Source organism: Dunckerocampus dactyliophorus, chromosome 14 (genome assembly GCF_027744805.1).
Source record: "Dunckerocampus dactyliophorus isolate RoL2022-P2 chromosome 14, RoL_Ddac_1.1, whole genome shotgun sequence".
Classification (NCBI taxonomy): domain Eukaryota; kingdom Metazoa; phylum Chordata; class Actinopteri; order Syngnathiformes; family Syngnathidae; genus Dunckerocampus; species Dunckerocampus dactyliophorus.
Window position 1 is genome coordinate 12,930,549 of NC_072832.1, and position 26,246 is coordinate 12,956,794.

General features: G+C 41.8%; 2 protein-coding genes and 1 long non-coding RNA gene across 5 annotated transcripts in view; 1 reads left to right on the forward strand and 2 right to left on the reverse strand.

Annotated features, from left to right (window-relative positions):
- The window catches only part of LOC129194261 (uncharacterized), a 64,307-nt gene extending 62,949 nt beyond the window's left edge, over positions 1 to 1,358 (reverse strand). Inside the window, exon 1 of the long non-coding RNA XR_008573731.1 lies at positions 1,189 to 1,358. This is a non-coding gene — a long non-coding RNA (uncharacterized LOC129194261). The remainder of the gene's footprint in view (positions 1 to 1,188) is intronic.
- Positions 1,359 to 1,671: 313 nt separating this feature from the next.
- On the forward strand, positions 1,672 to 9,842 carry msh6 (mutS homolog 6 (E. coli)). The gene is made up of 9 exons (XM_054798638.1): positions 1,672 to 2,032; positions 2,577 to 2,782; positions 2,864 to 3,036; positions 4,528 to 7,093; positions 7,663 to 8,067; positions 8,147 to 8,236; positions 8,311 to 8,465; positions 8,584 to 8,783; positions 8,852 to 9,842. The coding sequence occupies exons 1-9, from the start codon at positions 1,782 to 1,784 to the stop codon at positions 8,931 to 8,933; spliced, it is 4,128 nt and encodes a 1,375-aa protein (XP_054654613.1). The 5' UTR covers positions 1,672 to 1,781; the 3' UTR covers positions 8,934 to 9,842.
- fbxo11a (F-box protein 11a) lies at positions 9,129 to 26,158 on the reverse strand. Of its 3 annotated transcripts, none has more exons than XM_054798640.1 (22): positions 25,812 to 26,158; positions 24,318 to 24,442; positions 24,166 to 24,247; positions 22,115 to 22,259; positions 21,807 to 21,936; positions 16,764 to 16,847; positions 16,548 to 16,680; positions 16,372 to 16,478; positions 16,176 to 16,287; positions 15,986 to 16,092; positions 15,754 to 15,891; positions 15,443 to 15,660; positions 15,182 to 15,362; positions 14,969 to 15,091; positions 13,148 to 13,233; positions 12,990 to 13,066; positions 12,771 to 12,914; positions 11,506 to 11,616; positions 11,327 to 11,434; positions 11,142 to 11,250; positions 10,952 to 11,050; positions 9,129 to 10,457 (listed from the first exon to the last, which is right to left on the reverse strand). In XM_054798640.1, the coding sequence occupies exons 1-22, from the start codon at positions 25,903 to 25,905 to the stop codon at positions 10,328 to 10,330; spliced, it is 2,643 nt and encodes an 880-aa protein (XP_054654615.1). In that variant the 5' UTR covers positions 25,906 to 26,158; the 3' UTR covers positions 9,129 to 10,327. The 3 variants fall into 3 exon arrangements, with proteins under 3 accessions (XP_054654615.1, XP_054654614.1, XP_054654616.1); XM_054798639.1 differs by having other exon boundaries at positions 22,115 to 22,262; positions 25,812 to 26,157; XM_054798641.1 differs by lacking the exon at positions 13,148 to 13,233 and having other exon boundaries at positions 12,990 to 13,116; positions 22,115 to 22,262.
- Positions 26,159 to 26,246: the final 88 nt, after the last annotated feature.

Genomic DNA, 26,246 nt, shown 5'->3' on the forward strand with positions numbered 1-26,246 from the left:
TGCTGCTTATGCGCTGTGTAATATAAATGGTCAAATTGCTTGTTTCATTAAAATATAGATATTTGCTGATTTGTGCTCATGGGACACAGAAAAAAGCTGCATTTTATTTTTGCATGAAATTGCCTTGGGTGAAAACCTTATGCTGCAATTGTCTTTTTTTTTCATCATGTGTACTTTTTTTTTTTTTTTTTAAATGTCCAGTGGCCAATGATATCTACTATCTGAATAAATATTTCATCTATCATCTTTCTATTGTTTTGATGAAAGGCACAAAGGATTTTTTAATGGAACAAACAAATTATTTAAACTGTACTATCATTTTCTAATCAATATCACTTGAACTTTTCTTGGTTTTGCCATTTTGTAAATTTCATGCCACACTTTTTCCAACCATAATATGCAAGGAGCAGTTCTTCTTGTTGGTTGCCCACATGCATTTCTGAATCCTCATGTATTTTTGTTGCATTGACTGTATTTTCGGCACAGTAAATGGGGGGTGTCCAAACATTTTTCACTGAGCGCCGCATGTTTGCTTTTGATACTTTTTTTATTTGGAAAAAGTAGGGATTAGCGGTTAAAGAGAGATAAAAAGAGAATCACACGTGGAAAGATTTCTTGTTTGGAGAAAAGCTGTATCTCAAGAACAGGGCAGCCAGAAGCCAACCAAGACTGAACTTTGGCATGGCTACGATGAATGATAATACAGTATTGTGGAAGTGGTAGTGTGCAAGGCATCATTGGAAGTACACATTTAAGGGATAGTTCCAATTTTTTGACATGAAGTTGTACGACATCGCCATCAGCATTGTAGTCCAATAACAGCAACTTACACCCCCCCCACCACTTGGGCTCCTAAGCCCAGTTCTGGTTTCTGTGATTTCTGTGATGAAGAATGTAGTTTAAGTATAATGTTCACTCGCCTGTGTATGTTTTTTTAAATTAGAAATATCAAAGGACAGCTGGACAGCCCTGACTTAACTAGATAAAGACAAGTAAATAACAGAAAAACAGCGAGCTGTATTATTATTATTATTATTATTATTATTATTATGCAGTATATTATCATAACAGTGGTTTATTTGTGGGACAACTGCCACAGAGGTGCATGGTCGTGACCCAAGATGCAGAGACAGAGTCAAAGTGTAGGAAAAGGTATTTAACTAGTGACGAGCAGGTGCAGATACTCACGGTTTTATAGTCCGAATGGAAACACAAGGTGACAGAGCAAAAGGGCTCTGTGAAAAATAAAACATGTAAGTACTAGAGGGATAAAAAAAAATAAAATAATAAGACTGAGAGCAGAGAACTACCCATGTCTGAACAAAACAGCTGAACTAAATAGTCCCTGATAATAATCAGCACCACGTGTGCTCACAGTGCTCACAAAAGTAAAGGCTCTGGCAACCAGGAACAACAGGGAAAGGAAATACCAAAGTAAGAGTCTCAAACAGGAAATCAAAGCGAAAGCAAAGGGAAATACATGTAATGTCCAACAAGCCAGTGTGACAACAATAAATATTTCAAAACACAACTGCATTGTTTTGTGACTCGGTTAAATAAAAAAGTCTGTTTGTCCAGTCATATGGTGATGTTTTGGCCACGTGACATTTTGGCTGCCCAGTACGCGTTCGTCATTGGATGCCATTTGTAACTCCGCCCTTGTCGCAGCCCGCGTCTGTTTCCCGCGAAGAGCGAGAGCTTTTGCTGCGTGTTTATGGCGTAGGGAGCAGTTGTTAGTTTTACTTGCTAGCCACAGCTACTTGTCACATTAAAGGTCTGTCATGGCGAAGCAAAGCTCGCTTTTCAATTTCTTCACCAAGTCACCACCTCCGGTATCCAAGCCGAAACCCAGTGCTCACCCTGCCGAGGCTGACGTGCCGTCGTCCGTCGACAAGTCCAACTCGTCTCCGAAAGAAGAAGCTAAACTACCGTCGAACGCGGCCACTAAAGTCAAATCAAAAAGTGTCGCCAAAAATGCTAAAGGAGGATTCAACAAACTGTTCGGTGGCAAGGCAGCAACAGCCAAGGATACGTGAGTTAAACCTGATATTGTTGTTTGCAGCAGTCTAATTCCTGGGAGCGTGTTTTGTTCAGTATAGTTCATACTTAACCGCAAGTGCACCTGTGGCCCTTATGTGTGCTTTACATATAATTAAAAAGAGGAAATACACTACTAATAAACTCTTAGTCAATCTAGCGTTTAAATGATTGTCCTGACATTAACCTGATAAAGAGTAACATTTAGAGTAACTGGCCCATCTTCTTCTTCGTTGGTGTTCGTCATGCGCTCATTTGCGCATTACTGTCAACTACGGGGCTGAAGTGTGGATCAGAATTTTGTCAGCAAACAAAAAATATTCAATAATAAAATAAAATTGGCAAATTAACTGGTCGCACATGCGCGAGAAGAGGAAAAATTAACTCGCAATCTCTCAAATTTTTGTCGCAAAATGCCATCATTTTGTCGCAGTCTGGAGCCCTGCTGGGGTAAAAAAAATGCAAGCATGGGGAGATTGTACAATATATGAAATTATATTTTGCATAAATAATGATACATTTTTTTGCCCTCCTCTCAGTAACCCCACATGCTCATTCAGCGCTGGTGCTCTTGTGTGGGCAAAGCTGGAGGGGCACCCATGGTGGCCATGCATGGTGGTACCCCAGCCTCTGACTGGACAGCAGATGCGAGGCCGTGGTCAGGCTCAGCGCATGCACGTCCATTTCTTTGACGAACCGCCTACTCGGGGATGGGTCAGCACCAAATACATCAGAGAGTACCAAGGTATCTTTTGGGACTATTATTTGCATGGCCTCCTCTTAAACTAGACCATTCATGAGGGGCGTCTTCTCTTTTATTTTGCAGGTTCCGACAGTAGCGATGCGAAAACCGGAGGGTTGTTTTTCAGTGGAAAGCCTGAAATCCGCCGTGCAATGGATCTGGCAGATAAAGTTATGTTTGACAGCACAGAAAAAAAATTAAATATGCCCCTCTGCACAGATGCCTCAGATGAAGAGGAGGAGGAAGAAGAAATGGAGGTGAACACTAACACCACAAGTACACCAATATTTTATTAAACTCACACCTGCTACCTCCTGTCAAAAAGATCTACACCTGCACAGAAAGGCTTTTACACATTAGATGGCTGTTATACATATTTTAGTTGGTTATAAAGCAGCTGACGGACATTCTGACACCTGCATTTATCAATCTAATGGAGTATTAGTTGTACATCTACGTTATTTGGGGGGAAAAAAATTGTCTACGCGGCGCTTGGGAGATGAGATGAATTAACATGTTTTGCCATGTGTCTGCTATTGCACAAAAACTATAACTTTCTTAAACAAGATCTGTTATGAAATGTTATCAATTTACAGTAAATGTTTTATTGTTAAATGATTGGTAAAGCTACATTTTGCTCCATTAACACACAAACACCGAAGACAAAGTCTGGGACAGCATTCACCTGGTACAACATTTTTCAAAAAACTCTTTAATTAATTTAATCCCAGCCATTTTTCAAAACACAAACCCTTCAGTACCGGTCATTTTAGACAATTTTCACTGATCTTTCAAGGCACACAGAATATTATGCTCTATGGCTATATACTGTAAACATGGAACCTACCAAAAGAAAGATTAGACTCTCGTCTTTCATCAGAAAAAAAGTTTGTTTCTACCTTTTTTGGTTCGTTAGTAATCAGCAATAGAACATAAGTAAGTTTCAGGAAAATATCTGTTCCCGATTAGAAAAGGGAGAAAACCAGCTTTTTGTGAAAAGATATACTGTATTTCAAGCATAACTTTCACTTTGACACAAATATTTTTTGCTTTTGTGACAGCTTGAATATGTAAACAACTATACTAACAAAAAGGGGCTGTTTTTCATCATTAACAATTGAACAATTTTCACATTTGGAACCGACCTATGCGTGTGCGGGCATGCGTTAAAATGTTCCTACGATGCGTAGCCTTCTGCGCTACACTCCTCCACGCTCTCTCACTTCCTCCTTCCTGTCGTGTGATTTGTCCGTTAACATGATCCCTGCCGAGCTCTTATCAAATACACTTCTGCCACCTAGTGGCCGTTTTTATGGCTTAAAGGTGCTCTGAAGTGTTAATGCATTAGTGGAGTGTTGCATCACCTCTTTTTGCCTCTCGTGCAAAAAAACGTAAAAGACATATAAATACATTGTTGGGATCAGGTGTTTGGGATTCTAAAAACGTATAAATACGTCTCTGGTAGTGAATTAGTTATGGGCAACTTGAAAAAAAGTGTCCCAAAGATGGGACAAATTAGCAAACAACATATGTCTTGCATTGCTAATTAATTAAGGTAATCGTGATCAATGAAGCAGTAATCAAGGAACTGTCTGGGTCTTGAGAAAGAGGGGTTGTCATATAATCGGAATCCGGTAATTCTCGGTGTTACCCAGTTGACTGTCAAAAAATAGTCAAGAGTATATGACAGTCATGCTATTTTTTTGAAATAGTATGTAAATAAATATGTACATTTTTATTTTTATCAGCTTGACAAGTCGACTGTAAGTGACGATGACATCGGCCATGAGGATGAACAGAACAATGAGGAGTCCACGTCAACAAAGGTCAGTCAACGTCTGACCCGTTCCACAGGACATAAGGCCAAGCGACGGCGCATTGTCGTGGCCTCGGACAGCGAGGCATCCGATGAGGAATTCAAACCCGAGCAAGCCGCAAGCAGCAGTGAGGACGAAGAGGAAGAAGGCACAGTTAGCAGTGAGGATGAAGAAAATGACAGCGAACAGGCATCCGAGCCGGACAGTCCTGTGAAGCCTGTAAAGCGCAAACGCCCTGCAGCAAAGCCTGCCATAGCAAAGCCAAAGATAACCAGTACCCCCTCTAGTGCGCCAAAACGAGCTCCAGCACCTATTACAGCGGACACAAAGTCTCGTTTGTCCGCCTTTTCTGCCCCTGACAACTTTGAAAGCCAGGCCAGTGGGTTGGGCACAAGTGGAGGAGCCACAGTTTGGGACCATGAGAAGCTGGAGTGGCTACAGGATCACAGGAGAAAAGATGGTCAAAGACGACGAGTGTCTGAGGAAGATTACGATCGTACCACTCTGTATGTGCCAGAAGACTTCCTCAACAGAAACTCTCCTGGTATGCGTCAGTGGTGGCTTATCAAATCTGAGATGTTTGACACTGTCATTTTCTATAAGGTGGGCAAGTTCTATGAGCTCTACCACATGGATGCTGTGATTGGAGTTAATGAGCTAGGACTGACCTTCATGAAAGGCACCTGGGCGCACTCAGGTTTTCCAGAGATTGGTTTTGCTCGCTTCTCAGATGTCTTGGTCCAAAAGGGCTACAAGGTGGCTCGGGTGGAGCAGACTGAAACCCCAGAGATGATGGAAGCGCGTTGTAAGACCCTGGTTAAGCCCACCAAGTTTGACCGTGTGGTGAAAAGAGAGGTGTGCAGGATCATAACACGAGGCACCCAGACCTACAGTGTGTTGGATGGTACTCCTGCTGAGAGTCAGAGCAAGTTCCTACTAAGTTTAAAAGAGAAGACTGAAGATGAAGGAAAAGGTGGGTGTTGCCGCATCTATGGCGTCTGTTTTGTGGACACCTCTGTAGGCTCCTTCCGTGTCGGCCAGTTCCCAGATGACCGCCACTGTTCACGCCTGCGCACACTCATAGCCCACTTTGCACCTGCTGAAGTGCTTTTTGAAAAGGGGAACCCATCTGCTGAGACCCGCAAAATACTTAAGGCTTCTCTGTCCTCCGCACTGCAGGAAGGCTTGAGTGCAGGCACTCAGTTTTGGGATGCTCAGAAGACTCTGAAAACCCTATCAGAAGAAGCGTACTTCAGGGAGAGTGCAGGCAACGACCAGGAGACAGGGAGAAGTTTTCTACCAGTTCTTTTAAAAAAGATGACTTCTGAGAGCGATTCACTGGGTCTTACCCCAAAGGAGGGCTACGAGCTGGCACTGTCGTCATTGGGTGGATGCATCTTCTACCTGAGGAAGTGTCTCGTAGATCAGGAGCTACTCTCCATGGCCAACTTTGAAGAATATATCCCTGTTGATGCTGAAATGGAGAAAGCTGCCGAACAGTCAAGCTTCTTTGCTCAGACTCGCCAGCGCATGGTCTTGGACGGGGTGACTCTGGCAAATCTTGAGATATTTCAGAATGGTTCTGGAGGGACAGAGGGAACACTGCTGGAGCGCTTAGACACTTGCTCCAGCCCGTTTGGCAAGCGGCTGCTCAAGCAGTGGCTCTGTGCTCCTCTTTGTAACCCAAAATCCATCTTGGACAGACTGGATGCACTGGAAGACCTCATGGGCGCTCAAGCTCAAGTTTCTGAAGTTTCCGACTTGGTCAAGAAGCTCCCCGACTTGGAACGCCTCCTGAGTAAAATTCACAGCATTGGCACGCCTCTGAAGGGGCATGACCACCCAGACAGCAGGGCAGTTCTTTACGAGGAGGTCACCTACAGCAAGCGAAAAATAGCAGACTTTCTTTCAGCTCTCGAAGGTTTCCAAACTATGCAGGATATTATAAACGTCTTCACATCAGTTACCGGTGACTTTCAATCCACACTACTCCGCCAAGTGGTCAGTTTTAAGAGTGACCACGGCATCTTTCCAGACCTTTCTGCTGAACTCAAGCGCTGGGAGACTGCATTTGACCACAAGAAAGCTCGCAGCACAGGAGTCATTACCCCGAAAGAGGGCTTTGACCCGGAGTACGACCAGGCTTTGACAGGAATCAAGAGCTGCGAGCAAAAGCTGCAGGATTACCTGGACCGACAGAAGAAGAGACTTGGCTGTAAGAACATGGCCTACTGGGGCACAGGGAGAAATCGCTATCAGATGGAAGTGCCCGACAGTGTCTCAGAGAGGAATATCCCAGAGGAGTACGAGCTGAAGTCGACAAAGAAAGGCTGGAAGCGTTACGTGACAAAGGAGTCTGAGCAGCTGTTCTACGAGTTGCAAGGCTTTGAGGAGAAGAGAGACGCTGCCCTGAAAGACTGCATGAGGAGGCTCTTCTACAACTTTGACAAGAACTACAGCGACTGGAAGACTGCGGTGGAGTGCATGGCGGTGCTTGGTACTGACATTTTTTTCTATCATTTCCACAACATTCAGACATTCTAATTACAGGTTTGCTGACTAATGCGTACACACATTAGGCCGTTCATACCATGCTTGGACCAACTTCACACCTACAGTCTGTCATGTTTGGCTACTTTGAACGCTTGATACACTTAGCCCCATCTGGCACAATTGAAACATGTGGGCCAGGGTACGATTGGATGTGCACATGCACTTGAGCAACATAGCCAAGTCATAGACTATAATGTGACTGCGCCATGACAGTTCTTAATGATAAACATTTCATAATAGAAAGACCACAATTATCCACAGCGTGAAAAACAGCGGCACATTCATGAGTGCATTGGAGCACGTAATAAAGATGTTATAAAGATAACCACCACCTTGCACAATAGAAATAAATGGCCACTTTAAGTAAGACTGGAAATTGAAGTAACCCAGCAGTACAGAAGTGATGACAGATTAGCAGGATGGGGGGAGAGTAGAGAGAGGGGCAACTAAGTCCAGTATGGTTGGACTTGCCAAATGTGAGTACATCGTAACATAGCAGTTGTTTGTTTTCAGATGTGCTGCTGGCCTTGTCACGCTACAGTCAGGGGGGAGATGGACCAATGACCAGGCCACAGGTGGTCCTCCCCAATGGCCATGAACAGGCAGCGCCCTTCCTGGAGCTTGTCGGTTCTCGCCACCCGTGCGTTACCAAGACCTTCTTCGGCGACGACTTCATCCCCAATGACGTCTACATCGGCTGCCCCGGCGGCAGTGAGAAACCCGAGGAGCAAAGACATTGTGCCTCTTGTGTCCTCGTCACGGGGCCCAATATGGGCGGGAAGTCGACTCTCATGAGACAGTGTGGACTCGTGATTGTGCTCGCTCAGCTGGGGTGCTTCGTCCCTGCCGAGAGTCTGCGCTTCACACCAGTCGATCGAGTCTTCACTCGCCTGGGAGCTTCAGATCGTATCATGGCTGGTAACGCGGCAAACTCACTGTCGCTTCAGAAGTTGTATTTCTAGTGCTCTGTAGTTCTTATTCATGTCGTCCATGGTAGGAGAGAGCACCTTCTTTGTTGAACTGAGTGAGACCGCCTGCATTCTGCACCATGCCACCAAACACTCGCTTGTGCTTCTGGATGAATTAGGTATGCTTTCACTGCAGTGGTCCTGTTGCTTCAGGGTGTGTGTGTGTGTGTGTAATTATGGAGTGTGTCTGCAGGAAGAGGCACAGCCACATATGACGGTACTGCAATTGCTTGTGCTGTTGTGAAGGAGCTTGCTGAGAAGATCCGCTGCCGTACTCTCTTCTCCACACACTACCACTCCCTAGTGGAGGACTATGCAAACAACCCCGCAGTGCGCCTGGGCCACATGGTATGCAATTTGGCACTTACAATCTCAAATCTACTTGCCACTCAATGTTTAACAGGATCCTGTACCGACAGTTTCCATCTCTGCGCGTATGAGTGCAATCCATATGTTCTGCATTCAGGCATGCATGGTGGAAAACGAATGCGAGGATCCGAGTCAAGAGACCATCACATTCCTTTACAAGTTTATCTCCGGTGCGTGTCCCAAAAGCTATGGCTTCAACGCCGCTCGCCTCGCCAGCCTACCAGAGGAGGTGATCCAGGCTGGGCACAGAAAGGCCAAAGAGTTTGAGAAGAGCACCATCAGCCTCAGACTTTTCAAGTAAGTTGTTAAAGTGGTTATTTCTGTTCACCATGCCCACACTTACTTCCTCTGTACTGCTGTTATAGGAAGCTCTGCCAGTTTACAGAAGACTCCACAATGGACAAATCCCACTTTGCTGCACTTGTTCAGATGATTCACACACTGTAGTTTGAAACTTTTTTATCACTCACACTGTACCAGTCCTGTCGTACCCCACACAGACGACCTAGGTGGTAGGTGTCCAATGGGCCTGAGCACGGTATGCGTGCCCTGGTGTAGGTACACTCAGTTTTGTTCTGTTTTACAGGGGGAATAACACTACTCCATGATCCAATAAAGTTTTTTGTTTTTTTTTTACAAAAAAAAGGACAATGTTTCACCTAGGAAATTAAACCCTTTTAATTCAAACTAGCGCCTACATAACGGTTATTGAATACTTCACAATATATTAAGTCTAGATGTTATGATACATGCATACATTTCAGTCTGAATGAGAACCCACAATTACCAGTACACATGAATAGGGGAGGTAAAGGGCATAATGAAACCATATAGCGCTGTATGCAGATACTTGTCTCAGCTTCAGCGAAGTAAAAGCCTAAGAAGTTCTCCTGCAACATTGGCAAATAAAAAAAAAAATCCAAAATTTTGTAAGACCTGGAACCTGATCAGGTAGAAGCAATGTCTTGATTAGTAATGTAGCAGTATTGTTAATGGTGGAATAATGATTTTGGTCATGTATTATAATAAGCATCTGTTATTTCCAAACAGATACATTGCAAAACATTAAACTGTTATTTTTAAGTTTGAAAAGAGCAGACTAAGTTCATCTGGTTGAGAAAGAGTCCAACAAATACAATAAGACACATCTGAACAGTTCCTTTGGAGAGAAAAAAAAAAAAAAGTGATTGAGCCAGCGTTGCAGGAGAAACCATTTAGTGTTTCCCTCTCATTTCTCACATCTCTTTCACAGAAAGAAGTTAGATACTGCGACATGAGTATAATTACAGCAATTTGGGATATAATAAAAATAAACACATTTAATAAAATAAAGACATTCAAGTACAGATTTTTGCATGAAAATACAAAACTACACAAAAAGCATTAAAATCAAAGGAACAGTTGTGTTGAGTGGAAAAAAAGCTGAAGTGCTAAGTCATTTTTCGTCGTACGTATCATACGAGCAGCCCGGTCACCCACTGATAGAAGCAATGCGGCCTTCGAGGGGCCTTTTACTCCACAATGCAGTGTCTTTTCGCCATATGTTTGTACAAGACTGTATTTTTCCCTCCAAAGCTGATGAGCGACTCTGGCAGTTGTCATTGTTCTCTTTCGGCAACCACTTGCTCTTCAGCTCTCCCATTAATGTCACCTTGCTTTAGAAAATAAAAGAAAAGAAAGGCTAGGCATCTTCTCTTGTGTCCAAGTCTTTTGTTTGTTTTTTTAAAGTCACTGTAAATGCTCTGTGAGAGTCTGTATTTAAAATTTGGATTTCCTCCTCTGCAATGGTCCAAAATGTCCATAATTGCTGAGGCGCAACAGGTTACTTATGGATTTTGAGCTCAGTTGTGCTGCAGCGTATTGGACTCTATAGGAGGCGCCGAGTCGTACAGTGTGTCGGTGTCGTGCGTTGGCTCTCCGGCTAATGTGCAAGGATTTGACAGCGTCCCTGCGCCACAGTCACAAAAAAACCTATGGGGGGGAAGAGAAGGACAAAACAATGACAATCGTGTTGACTTAATGGAAGCATAATAAAAGCTATTCAGTACTGTAGTAGACAAAATGCTTCATTTAAGACTGTTTGAGCAAGAAAATATTGCTTAGGTCTGAAGGATGCAGGGTAAAAAATGAAAAAATGAGAAGAAATTGGCACACCCCATTGTGGAACTCTTCTACCCCTGATCTACTATACCCAAGTGGGACAAGTTGTGCACCACATAGAGGTTGACCATTTGTCTAATGATTGTAAACTTTGAGCATATCAGTATTGCATCTACGCTAGCATGTCTTCCACAGCATTTTGAGCACAACCCATAGGAGTCACGTCAACACCATTGGGTGTCCTAATGTTTTTACAACTGTACATAATCTTAGTCACAACCTTTTTTTTCGCAATGAAATAATAGTATCGTATTGATTGTTTATGGCGTGTCTCAATAGCGTATCAATGTAAAAAAAACACTGACCTATCGTGTCTAATGAACTCCACGTCATGTCCCTGGTGGCACTTCTTGATGCAGTTCACGCAGATAGCGTTCCGGTCTGTCGTGTTACAGGTGTGGCACCTGTGGTGAGCCAAATGGGGAGCCGTGAAAAGTCAAACAAGACAGAAAAACAGTTGGATGATATTGTCATCTTGTTTTCAACAGCGATTACCTGTAAAAATCGTGCATTGGGTAGCTGGTGTAACTTGAAATCTTGTACAGGCACTGACCTCTGCTCACAGCCTTTTCAATTGCATCTTGATTGTTCATTATTTTATTATCTGGAGAATAAGAGTAACATTTCAGTTGGTGTCAGATGGTAACAGTTGGTCAAGTAAACTCAATCAACGGTTGTACCTTTCATCGTAACGTTGACACCAGATGCAAGAAAAAGCCCGCCAAAGCGATTGTTGAAGATCTGATTGCCTTCTAAAGTTGCTGTGGCATGATTGGTGATCTCGATACCTGGTGACGACAAACATGGTTCATACACACAACTCAATTGAAGACTTGAAAGTCACGATTTTTAGATGGACCTGCAGCAAAGCCATCGAATATTCTATTTTTCCTCAACACGGGGTGGCTGTTGGTGCTGATGAGCACGCCTGCTTGGGCATTCCTGAAGATGTCATTTTCCTCAAGCAAACCTGGGAGTGGGGTGCAGAGATGATATTTAGATAGCAAAAAATACAAAAACAACCTTCTTCAACAATACTCTTACAAATCAAACAGCTGTGTTGTTTAGAAGAAATATATGTAGAACAGAATGGCAGCAGACTGTAACTAATCTGTAACACAAATAACTCCAGTCTCCTGCTGCTTAGTGAGAAATAAGCATGTCAATGAAGGCAGCTGAAACACACCATACCAAGAGACATTGCAGGGAGGTGAAGAAGGCACAAAAGCAGCAACTTTACAGTGTGTTTGTTGTGATATTTACCAAGACGCTGGTTATTTTTCCAGTTTAAATTGATCCTACACCAAACTTGTCTCAATTTACCTGCTGTTTGGATTTCTAAGGAAATACGCCTCTGTTGGTCCATAATAAAGTGGCTACATAATCGGATTGCTACAAATCTTAAATTCAACAACACAACAATCAAAAGCGGATAAATCAATTTATCATGCCCAGTTCATTCTTAATGTCCATACGTGTACAAAAGCATCTATGAACTGTGACTTGATTTTACCCATTTTTTCCCCCCAAGGGGAGAAGTAAGGCCCCTATATGAGGGAGGTCATGTTTGGGACATGGTGCCTATTAGAGCAGTGTTTCCCAACCTTTTCCAAGCCAAGCCACATATTCTATACAGTGTTCCCGCACTCTATCGCGGTTCACCTTTCGCGGAGTCACTGAATTTTTTAATAGTAGGGAGTTGAGTCTCTCTCTTCCCTAGTTCGTATGCCTGCACTGCCCATTATTTTCTGCGCCCTGATTGGCTGTAGACCGTTTTAACAAGGATACAAAAACGCTAGAGTACAGCGGATTGATAATTATCGGTTGATAATTAAAATTCAAACGAAGGTTTGAACTTATTTGAGAGAGTTTAAACAATTGAGAAATGTGATAAAATGTTAATGCCTGTCTGAGAAAATTATCACTGGCATAGGTCGATACAGATTTTTTGTAGTAAATCATTATTTTCTGAACAATTAAGTGAAGTTGAATAATTTGTACAGCACACGAATGTGTCGTTAGGAATCACTGTATTAGAGAGACGGTGACAATCTGAAGAAATACAGTATTCACTATATATGGTGTATTTATCAATACTTCAAATATAACGATCAATGTAGTTACCTCTTCCTCCATTAAATATGCAGATTCCACCGTCTCTCCCATCATGGATCTTATTCCTTCTCAAAGTGGGGTTGCTGTCAGTCTTGATCCACACTCCTGCCATTGCGTTGTCAAAAATCTCATTGTCCTCGATAAAGCCCAGGCCTGGAAAACACACACAGGTTTAAGGAAATGTGGAAGCTGTGGAAAAAAACAAAACAGATTAAGTCTGCATCTCACCTGAGTTATAAACCAAAATGCCTCCATTCTGACCTCCCCAGATCTTGTTCCGCCTGATTTTAGGATTGCTGCCAGTTCTGTGGATCAAAAAGAACACATGCTCACTCAGAGAACACATTGCAGAAGTCTGAGTGAGCCAATTACAGTCACATTCAGACCTTATCTGAACTCCAGAATACATGTGATTGTAAATGTCATTGTCTTCCAGCACACCATGGCCGTTGTCATAAAAGTAGACCCCGACCTGTCACAATGAAAGCAAAAAAAACAACAACAAAAAAAAGTTAACGTGTTGACATGTACTACAGCTCTATTCAGCCAACTGCGGTCCACAGAGTAAGATATCAAACTGGCCCACATTTATCTTCTATTTACACTGAAATCTACTCTAAAATCTCGTCTTTGCAGTAGTCTTTAAATCAGAAGCCAATGCAATACTCCTTGTCTGTTAAATAAACTATGGTCATTGGCAACTCGTCTATGTTTTTGTTCACAAAAATGTGTCTTTGTACACTGCTTGCTGCTTACCGATGGCCACTGTTATGCACACAATCTTTTGACTATTGGCTATGTAATTTAGACAAGCTACAGTAAAAGGGAAGGTCCATCACTCCTGAAGGAAGAAGTCTGACCCCCGTTCATTTGCTTTCTGAAAATGTGGTCCCCTGAGCATTTTACAGGGGAGCCTCGGTTTTCCAACACCCCAGTTTTTGTGTGATTTAGATTGAAACAAAATGATTTGCCTCTGTTCTCATACACTGTCTCGGTTATCGTACAATATTGCACTTAACTAACAGTTGTATTTTACCCTTTGGCACGTTGAATCTTGTGGTATTAATAAAGATGTCGACGGACGACTACCAGCATTGCTTGTTTATTCAGCCTTCTTGGATCACACACCCACCATCAAATTTTGCGATGCTTAAGTTTACCCAATACTATAGTATACTGTAAGGCACATTCATTTGGCAAAATCAAATAGGAATGTTACACAAAGTAGTCCATTTGCCCATGTATCATTCTGCAGACTCTGTTCATGCTCTGGTGTTCTGCGTGACCCCAGGTTGCAGAGACAGAGGCAAAGTTCAAGTAAAACTGTCTTTAATCCAGCATGAGCAGGTGCAAAAAAAAATCACCACTGCAGGAGGGCAGGCAAAAAGGCAACAGAAAGTACAAAAACACCATAAGGAGACACGTGTAAGTAGCAAAAGGAAATGCAGATGATATGCATACAAAAAAAACATACTTGGCATCTCACCTAACCACACAATAAACAGCATGATGTGTACAAAGAACCATCAACATCCAAGTAACTACCCTGGGCACAAGAAGCCTGCCAATTGTCAATTATCGTCAGCAAAATCACACAAAACAAAAAACAGAAGACAAACTAAGAGCACATAACAGGAAATACGGATCAGTAGTCAAAACTGTCACACAGACCCTAACAGACTCGAGTGCCCAAACAAAGAATCCCACACGGTTGTGACTTAGTCTTGTTGTGTTATTGATACACTGTGTGAGTCCAACTGTGTTCATAACGTGTCTTTTACAATACGTGTTCTCAACGGCCACCCGAAAGTCATTCTCTACCAGCTCTGTTGCCCCTCTAAGTTGTAGTAAAACACCACGTTGGTGTCTGTGGGCTTAGGAAGAGTCTTCAATTGAGGTAAAAGTGACTTTAAATGGTAATTTATCCCTTTCAGTCGTCATTTATATGCATTTAAATACATTTAAAATTGTTTTATGCTTGTAAAACCATAAATGTTCTACATTAAAAGTGCTTTGTGTTAATATTCTTGGGTCTCTGGAACAGATTATTTAGGTTTTACATTGTTTGAAAAAACGTTTTGTACAATTCATTTTTACACAGACCCTTTGGAATAGATCACAAAAAACGAGGTTCCACTGTAGTTGGAAAAGCCATGGATTACAACAAAATGGGAACTGAAAATATCTCATCTCATCTCTAATGGTACCTGCTTCCCACTGTGTATCCTGTTCCTCCTCAATACCGGCGTGCTGCCAGTTGTGACCCACACTCCAGCAAGTGTGTTACTGTACACCTCATTCTCCTCGATGACGCCTTGTCCTTTCTCATGCTGCAACACACAAAAAAATCAACAATGACATCAGAGATACTATATGCTAAAAAGAAGAGAACCATTCTCTGAAACTGTGAGGCGTTTTACCACATAAATGCCACCATGCTGGCCGTCATGGATCTTGTTGTGTCTGACAATAGGGCAGCTATTTGTCCTGATCTGAATCCCTGCCAAGGCATTCCCATAGATGTCGTTTCCTTCAATGAGACCTCGTCCATCACCAAAAATATACACCCCACCTTGGTTGCCATTATATATAGCATTTCCCCTGTATATGAACACAAAACATTTCAGCATCAATACACAAGTAAATACACGCATTTTTTAAGGGTCAACGACAATACTGACCGTATTGTGGGGTCGCTGTTAGAGGTGATCCACACGCCAGCAAAGTTATTTGCATAGATCTTATTTTCAATAAATTGGCCGCGACCCTTTTCATGCACATAGATGCCTCCTGTCTGGCCGTGATGTATCTCACAGCGCACCACTGTCGGGTTGGCATACGCCTTCACCTCAAAGCCGGCAATGCGGTTCCTGTGGATGTTGCAGCTCTCAAAGTAACCCTGAAAGCAGACCAAAGAACATACATAAGCAAACATTAGATAACTACAGCAACTACACCACTAATACTTGCTTCTTGAAAATACACGACTTACCATGCCGTGGTCAAACGTAAAAACACCCACATCTCTGCCATGGTGGATGTGATTCCGTCTGATGATTGGGTTACCATGGTTTTTCACCCAAATCCCAGCCAGAGCATTGTTTGAAATCTCATTGTCCTCATATATTCCCTGGAAAAACAAGGAATATATTTTAAAAATCTGTCCATTCGCAGACCCTAGCCAAGCTCTTCAGCTGTCCAATAAGGGGAATGCTGCATGTTACCTGTGCATGGTCAGTGATGTACAGACCAACATTTTCACAATCACTAATGTTGCAATGCTTGATTGTAGGACCAGCACCTTGACCACTAACGCACACAGCGGATCCCACTGAAACAAGCAAAGTAAACTGCAACTGCAAACACACTGTAAGAACACACAAAGCAGACCCAAGTTGCACAAGTCTTCATTACCTGTGCAGGTGCTGCGTATAATGCAGTGGTCAATAATTGGGCTGCAGTTGACCGTAATCTCCAAGCAATGGTGTGCATTGTGGTGCTGGGCGGATTTATCATCAGGATTGAACTGCATTGGACACAAAACCAGATCAGCACTATACATATATTTGACTACAAGGCGCATAACAATATAATAAACATATTTTCTCACCCTAATGGTCATGTATCCAACGTAGGCATCTTCTGAACCTTCCATGAACACAAACGTGGAGTCCCTGGTATTTTCAATGATGACTTTCTCTGCCACTTTTCCAGGAGCTACAAACACAGAAGACTGGTCAAACTACAGCATATAATCACACACAAACAAAACTAAGACACACATACCAGCTCCGATCATTGTGATGGGTGACTCTATGTAGATCCATTCATCTGTGTAAATACCAGTGTGGACAAATATGAGGCCGTCAAAGTGAGGCTCCTGGCCTCCTCCAAGGGCATCCTCTATGGTGTCATAATACTGAGGGGGGAATACATGTGTTGATTAATGGATGGCTGGATAGTGACATGGAACAATACATTGTTGGGAGTGAAGTTACTCACAAACATGTTATCTCTTCCTTTGTATCTAGCAGGATTACTGTAGAAGTGTTCCGCAAAGCCTGGCTTAACGTGAGCTCCTTTATACTGCAAACAAACCATCACACAATTAGCCACGTTTGCTGTTATCAATGCAGACATTGGAGAGGTTAGAGGTAACAGTTTTATGAGATGAGAGTCGAAGCCAATGTGGAAATATTTCAGAAATGTTTTTTCTCAAGGAAACTGTCAAAGCCAAAGTTACCCAAAGGAACACAAATTAAACAAAGTTCCTGCTCACACCCTGCAAATTGAAGGTCACAGTTATGGCCGATGGTGTTGTCCTTTCACATTAGCCATTAGACATTAGACATTAGCTAAACATAAGAGGGCTTTAAGCAGCACAGCACCCAACCAAATAAATGTTAAATATGCTAAACAGTACAACAAATTCTGATATTACTGTCAAAACCTTTAAACCTAAAAATGTTTTTAATTATCATACATATGTAGATATGCACACACAGCGGGTAAAATTAGTAGCCTATTAAACACATCACCATTTTTCTCAGTAAATAAGTTTTTAAAGATGCTGTTGACATGAAATAATCACCAGACATCGGTAGCAACGATTGCAGTCCACTAGGATTGTCACAAAACGAAATGGTACACAAGATTGGGTCTACAAGAACAAGACGAGACGAGATCTTAACATTACAGTAGATACATAACATCTACATTACAGTAGAATGAAAAATATAAATATAAACTTTACTGCAATGTACTAATTTAATTTCTTTCTCTAATGCTATTGTTGTTCGGCTCTATACCATTCTCCAATCTAATCGTTTGTGGTATGGATAGCTAAAGGTTTCCACCTCCAGGTCTGTCTGTCCTGCCATCTTTTGGGTTGTACTGTGAATGTCATTGAATGTAGATGCATGGCTTCCTAATTCCAGTACTTCTAGTTGAGCAGGCCCTTGCAATTTGGTAGTGATGTCAAATGTTATTGAATGCCATCTTCTAACTGCATCGTTCTTTGTTTGTGAGTTGTATCCTCCATTTTCCTTGTCATGGTGATGTGATCTTTAATATTTATATCCAGATCCTTGATATCTTTGACAACAAGCACTCTTCTAGCCCTCCATTTAGCTTGATGTATATTTTGCAGTTGCCGCTCCAACTGCCTTAAATCTTCCCCTCCTTCCTCAAGTTGCGAGCTTTCTTGGCGATATCAGCATGGCATTGTCAGTTGCTCATTCATGTAGACCTTTGTACCTTTCAGCTTCTTTCCCTGTTTTAGCAGTGCGCTTTTGAATTCCCTGTTGGTGAACTTAACGATGATGGCGTGTGTGGCGTTGTTTGTGCCCTACGGTGGGATGCCAGTATCGATGGTGTTGATATCTACATCCCTCTTTTGATTGTAGAAAATTGGCAATTTGTTGTATCATTGAAGCAACATCCATTTCATCTGGTTCTCCTTTGGTCTGGACTGCCCTGTCATTTGACCTGGGTATTTGGAACCCCATGGGGATCACATCTCTCTTTGTGCATTCTGATCTCATCAATTGTATTTTTTATTTGCTCACTGATTTTTTCCTTTGCTTATTTCTCTTCCTCAAGAGTGGTGTGCACGGCAGTGTTATCATCCAGTAGTACCTTCATATCATTCTGTAGTACCTTGATATCATTGCGTAGTGCACTATTTTCCTCCATAGGGTTTTAAACCTCCATAAGAGCAGCATTATCATCTTGTAGTACCTTGATATCATCTGTTTTCCTGCTTAAGGTTTATGTCGTCATCATAGATCTCTGAGCAGCTCTTCTTGAGGCTATCATTCTGTTTGTACATTTCCAATCTGTGTTTACAGCCCTCTTATATCTTGCCTTACTTGTACTACAGTTTCCTGCTGTTGCTCTTTAATCTCCTCCTTCAAGACGCAATATAGCCTCCAAACTTTCTACATCTAATTATGGGCCTGTATGTACATACTTGGAGGCGCCGTATAATATCAAATCCTCCTCATTCAACTCTCACAAAAGCCCTTTTTCTGATTGTGGACCAGGATTTCCAGGAGCAGTATTATTTTGCTTTTTGTTGGGCATTGTTGCTAAGCAACCGCTTTGAACTTTAACAGTTAGCCAGGTAGCTTGTCTTGCTAGTACCTGTCAGCACTTGTAACTCGTTTATTTAAAAGAATCTGTACCTCTTGCCTGTCTGAGTTCAGGTTCAGGATGTCAGCAAGCTGTTCTGATCTTGTGTTCACAAAGTGTAGTAAGGAAAGTACCAATATAGTTAAAAACTCGAGTAGCGCATAGTACCAGTGAAATAACAGGTCAAAATATTGAACACAGTCACTGACATTTATTTGATACTTTGTACAAAAGCCTTTGTTGGTAATGACAGCTTCAAGACATCCGTATGGAGAAACAAGTTGATTGCATTGTTTAGTCCTGTACTATGGAGCAAGTTTAAGTTATCCAGGATCTCTCTCTGTTTTCCAACTTAATCAAGCCAAACATTGAAGAGGTTGGATAAGCAGTACTACAAAGCTGGATAACAACATTCACATAAAAGGGGCGGTGTTAGCGGATGACTAATCACAAACATGGACAATGTACCGACAGCATATCTATATGTACGTAAATTTGCCACATCATTAACCAAGAATATTGTACATATGAACTGCAATACAACTTTATTTTAATGGTGTAGTTAACCAATTTTGTTTTCTTCTTTCAGTTTCAATCTGGGTGGTGTCAGGCGGTTAAGTTGTGTCATACAAGTATGCCAAGTGTTGGAGTGTGCAGGTTATATCATTACATTAAAACACACTGAAATGACTGACATTGATTTAAATAGCAGATATACAAATACAATAAAGAAGACAGGTAGGAACCTTGCAGCACTGAGTTTCACTCTGGCTGAGGAACCAGCAGCAATAATGGAAGGGGTCTGAGATGAATTTCACTTTTATTTACAGGAAGAAACAGAGCAGATAATGGATATGTGAAATAAAATGAAAGTATTGTATGTTCTTTTATGGGAATTGTAAGCCCACTGTTTCACTGCATGTTATTGTAAACATACGACCCCAGAAGCTGGGAAAGATAATCCAGTCCCTCCAGTTAGAAATGTAGAGCTGTCCTCATGAAAATGAAACAAGAAAATCTAAAGGGTTTTGCCTGATCCTGGAACAATCATGGCTCTTCACTCTTACTATGTGTGCCGATCTCCACAGGACTGTCAATGAACGGCGACGACAACTGATTGGTGGGTAGGAAGGGCTTTCATAGGCTCTAATCTCTTCTTGAAAGTAGTTGGTGTTTTGTTCAACTTTGAGTTCTCATCCCCAAACATAACCTGCTCCCGACCAAGCCAGTGCCACTGCATAAGTTACCGTGGTGACATATCCTGCTAAGAAGTTAACCAACTTCGTAGCACTGCATATCAGCAGTTAATCTTTAAACTTCTCCTGGTTAAGAAGAAATCCTGCTTCATAGTACAAGTCCCAGGTGTGATTATGGCCCATTATGCCGCACCAACAGCCTTCAAACCTTGACGGTTCTGTGGGTCTCTTCTATACACTATTTGGTTGTTTCCATAAATTTTCAATTAGATTTAAGTCAGGTGATGGGCCATTCTAGCAGCTTTAATTTCTTTTTCTTGACCCTGTTGAGAGTTTCCTTGGCTTTGTGTTTGCCTTGCTGTAATGCCCACCTTCATTTCATCTTCATCAATGCCGCTTGGTGCCAGCATATTTTTCTCAAGAATGTCTCGATCCATTTTTCCTTCAATTATTAGAAGTTTGTCATGCCTTATACTGAAAAATAGCCCCACACTATAATGCTACCACTTGTGTTTTTGGGGTGATGTGCAGTGCAGTATTATGGTAAGTGTTCAATGGGGTCTCATCTGACCAAACCAGTATTTCACAGGCTTGTCCAAATATGCAGCAAACTTGAAACAAGCTTCAACATGCTTTTTCTTCAGCAATGGAGTCTTGCATGGTTAGCATGCTTATAGGCCATAGAGGTTGACTGCATGCATACCTTATTGTTTTCCTTCAAAACACTCATATCTTCTAATTTCAGGTCTTTCTGAAGCTATCCACAAGTAGTCTGTGGCTCTTGGACAACTTTTCTAATAATTATATTCACTCCTTTGTCAAAAATCTTGAGAGGAGCAACTCGTTGTGTCTAGTTCATGGTAAAATTGGGTTCTTCTCACTTCAGGATTTAGGTCCTCATAGTGCTCACTGGAACATTCAGCAGTATAGATACCCTTCTACGACCAATATCATCAGTATGCTCTACAGCAATAAGGTTGTGAAGATCTTGAGGTAGCGCTTTGCTTTTACCCATCATGAGATGTGTCTTGTGTGACACTTTGGTAAGGAGACACCTTTTTTTAGGCCATCAGTTGAGAATGAACCAGCTGATATTATGTAGACTGACGTGGGGCAGGATTGCTTTGGAATTACTGACTGATTTCAGGTGATGCTTTGACTTTCCACACTTTTTTGCACCTTCTCTTTGGACCTCTTTCTTCATTTGTTCAATACTTTTTCCCTGGGTCATTTATTACACATAATTTATACACATCTACAGTTTGATGTTGTTGCGTCTGTGCATTGCAATGGTTGTTTCCAACATCTGATGATAATTTCATGTCAATAGGACCTATAGATAAATACTGTAATTACTGAGAAAAATGGTGACATGTTAAATACTTTGCTTATCAATATTAGCTATCCTATATTAGCTATACTGTACTATGTTATGTTCATTATTGTGGTTGTCTTTTGTAGTGCTGTAGACCTGCACTAGATCAGACTGATAGGTATTCAGCGTACCGGTCAAAACTATACAATGTATTAAACGTCAGTAAGAGTGTAATGCTGTAGCCACTGAGTGCATAACTACCATCAGGCCTAGTTCAAGATAAAGAAGTACTTCACTTTCACTTTCATTTCTAAATACATTAAATCATTCTACCGTAGTGAGACAAAAACGTTTAGAATGAAACATAATAAACAGAAAAAACAAAAATCAGTAATGTCATACCAGCTGTTGAAAACTTTCCTTCCAGGGATTTGGCTGCTCATATTCTTCTGGGTTTATTTGGTAAAACTTCCCTGCCTCAGGATGCATCATGGGTCGCGTGTACTCAAAAACTTCCATGTAAAGCCTTTTCCTGCAAAAAGACATTAGTGCTTAAAATTATCCTTCTTGTGTGAGCACAACTATATAAGATGAACAAAATGTGTGGTGAGTCAGATTTTAAAAAATACAAATTTCAAAAAAAGATCTCTTCAAAAAAATACCAGTAATCCCAGTGCTTTCAATGATGTAACACACCACCGGAGACTCACCAGAGGATGGGGTCATTGGCCAACTCACTGAAGCGCTTGCACACACAAGCGGAGCGGCACAAGTCTTGCTCCAGAAGGTATGAGAAGATCTTTAGCACCACCTCGTCTGGAAGCTTCTCCTGCAAATACTGCTCTGCTGGAGCTGCTGCTAGGAAGGACAAGAAAACAAGTCGTCAAAGGCATTTGAGGCAATAAGAGAGAACAATGAATACCTGTAAGTGCTTAGAATGTGAAAAAAACACATCATCTGACTAAGTCGTCCTAATTTCATGGCATCTTTTATCACCTTTGAATGACATGTTAGTATACAACTTTAGTGAAAGTACAAAAGAAAACAAAAAAGAAAAAGAAAATGCAATTTTGTTGGGAAATTAAAACCCCTTGTACAACTAATCCTACCTTTCCATCCATCCAACCATTTTCTGCACTGCTTGTTTTTATTTTGACCAAAATTACACTGGAGGTATGGAAAAACGATTAACAATGACAACCATAGAGTCAACGTTAAATGTTTTTCCATCCATCCATTTTCTATACCAATTGTCCTCACTAGGATCGCGGGTATGCTGGAGTCTATCCCAGCAGTCTTTGGGAGACAGGTGGGGTACACCCAGCCAGTTGCATGGCACATACAGACAAACAACCATTCACACACACATTCACACCTATGGACATTTTAGAGTCTCGAATTAACCTATCATGCATATTTTTGGAATCTGGGAGGAATTCGGAGTACAAGCATGTGGAGAACATGCAAATGCCACACAGAGATGTTCCAACGGAGATACGAACCCACAATCTCCTGATGCTGAGGCCAACATGCTAACCACTCGCACACAATGTTTATATGTGCATTTTTATACTGATTAAAAAAATCAACACAAAACTGATGTAAAATGCTCTTTCATTTGTATAAACGCTTTTCCACCTCCAAGGCACTCAAAGCGCTTTGACACTGTTAGCACATTTGCCTACTGATGATGCAGCATCAGGAGCAATTGGGGGTTCAGTATCTTGCCCAAGATACTTCTCCATGATCGCCGGAGGACAGAGGATTGAACCTTCAGGTTGGGAGACGACCACTCTAGCACCTGAGCCATGCTGCATCCAAATCACAAAATTGGCATATGCCGATAAATGCCTTTCAACGCGGATCAGCTGTGGCTAGCACTGTTGCAGCTCGCAGCAATCCTTTCGTGCAGCGTAGTGTCTTGGCGTCGTCCTCCCATTTTTCCCACAATATCAATCATGTCTGCCATGTGGAACTTAACTGCCAACACATGCCACTGAAACTATCGTTAAAAAGCTTTAATACGACATTTGAAGAACAAACAATTGACGGAGTATGGTGAGTTTTCAAGGCTCACGGTGTGATCAGTAAACGGCAGCTGACACAGCCATGTGGCTAACACTCGCCCATATGTGCGTGACAATCAGAGGGCTAAGCTAATAACCCAAAAAATAATTAAATTCATCGGACGAGATGACCAGCCTCTCTCAGCAGTGCAAGACACTGAGTTCGCCGAGTGCTTTCTCACGTACCACCAATGTACTCTCACATCCAAAGTCTCCATCAAGAAGGCGTGTCATCCCCTGGAAGTTTCACCAGTGATACACGTTCTCTTCAAAAAGTAAGACGAATATATTTTTGTCTAAATTAAGGTGATTTTATGGTTCCTTTTTTCATATCATATAGCCAGTAAGCAGAGGTGCAGCCAGGAATTCTGGGTCCCATGAAAAAAAATCACGATTTTATTAGTAATTACCTATTTTTTGGGTCCCCTGGCAGTCAAGGGACCTTGGAATTATCCTGACTTTTCCACTTTATGCGCCACCCCTGGCCAATAGCACGATTAATAATAGCATTATTAGCATTATATTGTTAGCCAACAGCATTATAAACAAAATTGAAAAATTTATAATTAATCCATGTGATGGGTATCGGTCGATTTCACTCCTGGATGATCGGTATCAGAATCGGCAGCATAAAACCATGATCTGATCATCCCTATAATTACCCCTTCAATCTCCCCCAAAGTCTTAGTAGGTACCTGGTAAATCTTGGCATTTGCCTGAAACTCTGGGTCGCTTAGGGCGGTGTCCAAAGTTTTCTGTGGTTGAAGTGGAAGCACCCTATGTAAAGAACAAGTCAAAGAAAATATTAGTTGATGAAACTGTTTTGGAGGCATTTGCACCCATTTACCTCCATGTTTGTCTTTGTCGGACACACTGTTCTCTTGGGCAGAGACTTTCTTCTAAGTTGGTATGGACTATTCTGAGCTCCTGGACCAGATTCTTCTGCAACCATATCTGCAGGAACGTCCTCATCTGGAAACCATAGATAAAGGTTAGAGCATTTCATCAGAGGCATATGTGAGAAAAAAAAAGTTATTTTCAAACCTGCTATTCTAACTTCAGTGATGTTGAAAGTGAAATTAATAGATATCTAGTTCCTACGATGTGTGAGTAAACAGAGTCTGGGGTGAGCAGGAAATGCCACCAGGAACCTGTTTTAGGGGGAATAGCTGAGCCCCGATACAAATTATGTTCTCTGAAGAGAGGCTCACTGCGCCTATTTGAAAACCTGTGGGCTAAACATTATGTCTCAGTAAAAAAACACAGGATTTAAAAAAAAAAAGAAAACATTTTGTCATTACCTACTTTGTATGCTCCAGAAACTAATCTAGATCCCACCAAGAAGGGGATTCAATCAAGCCTTCATGAAGCATTCACCCTAAGCTTATTGAAGGGTTGTTAGCTACCCCGGAAGGGTGATGCAAATCCAGTGTCTGCTTGTTGCTCTGGTTGCAAAGATGACTCTCCCAGGCTACTGGGCCAGTAACCATTATAAACACTGCAACAAACCGGGTCGGTTAAAGCCGCTTGAAATTCCAAAAAAAAAAAAAAAAACTGATGCAGGGATCAATGAAACTGGGGACACATCACTTTCAATATATTCTATTAAGTGGAACATCACAATATGAATGTAGCTGATGGCGTTATATCACATTTACTAGAACTGTGTCACAAATAACAAAAGTGTCTGTAAATTAAGGTTCACTTCAGAGCAAAACCAGCTGTTTACGTTTAGCAATCTCAGCACGTATTTCAGAACATTACACAGCCAATGGGAATTGCAAAAAATAAAGTCAAACCATGTAATTATAGCATTAAAAAAAACCAGAGTTGTATTCCTTCACTGACAAAACATGGTCTGATATGAAACACCTGGACTCAGCAAACTAGCCAAACATGCTAATAATATGCGCTCAATGAGTATGCTATGACAACCACTTTGTGTCCCATTTCCTACGTTTGCCACTCGTGAGACAAGCAAACCCTGCATCAAGCTCGTCATTGCCCCATCACACCAAACGTTATTTTGTGGGAAAATATACTTTTAAACTCCGCTAAGAAGAGCAAAGTAGAAAGAAATGCCCACGCAGAGCGAAAATTACAGCAAAACAAAGCGCGGCCTAAATTCTAGCTCGGAACACAACAGCCTCGGTGTTTCCTGACAACACAAGCCTACTTCTACGCCTGTTACAGGCTAACTGCCGTTACAACAACAACAACAACCGATATTCTTTCCATTTGAAACAACCGTGACGAACATGACCATTTAATTACACAAATCGTCCTACAATTAAATATTAAACAAGTGAAACGTTAATATTCTGCGTAATGTCACGGTTACCTCTTTCTTGGTGGTTCCTCTCCGGCTGTACCGGGCGCGGCCTCGACACTCGCCTTGGTCTTCTGCTAACGTTACTTGCTCTGACGGAGTTCATTTGGTTGTGTTGTTAATGGTGAGGAAATGTCGAAGCCTTCACAGCAGAAGAGGCGAGCACATCGTTTATGCCTCTTTCAGGAGCATGGTTAGACCTGTCATTTTCCGTGGCGGTGGCTCCGGAAAAAGTCGCACGGTTGTCGGGTGATTCCCGTTCCCCTGCGCTGGTGTTACGTCTCGGCCTTACCACTGTGGCAGGCAGGAGGAGCCATAACAGACGAGCACCGTCCGCCAGGAATCAGTCACATCACACTCTGTCTCCGTCACATGGTCTTCTGACATCTAACCCAAATATTCAATTAGTATGTATGTTATTAACTACAAGATTTAAAGGTAAGATGC

What these genes read in the sequence shown, in the direction of transcription:
- msh6 (XM_054798638.1), top strand. Translation starts at nt 1,782, where the DNA reads ATGGCGAAGCAAAGCTCGCTTTTCAATTTCTTCACCAAGTCACCACCT. An exon ending in GCAGCAACAGCCAAGGATAC is followed by an intron (nt 2,033 to 2,576) that starts GTGAGTTAAACC and finishes CCCTCCTCTCAG; the next exon opens with TAACCCCACATGCTCATTCA. An exon ending in AGGAGGAAGAAGAAATGGAG is followed by an intron (nt 3,037 to 4,527) that starts GTGAACACTAAC and finishes TATTTTTATCAG; the next exon opens with CTTGACAAGTCGACTGTAAG.
- fbxo11a (XM_054798639.1), bottom strand. Translation starts at nt 25,905, where the DNA reads ATGAACTCCGTCAGAGCAAGTAACGTTAGCAGAAGACCAAGGCGAGTG. An exon ending in TTGGATACATGACCATTAGG is followed by an intron (nt 16,288 to 16,371) that starts GTGAGAAAATAT and finishes TGTCCAATGCAG; the next exon opens with TTCAATCCTGATGATAAATC. An exon ending in CATATTTAATGGAGGAAGAG is followed by an intron (nt 11,617 to 12,770) that starts GTAACTACATTG and finishes CCCCACTCCCAG; the next exon opens with GTTTGCTTGAGGAAAATGAC.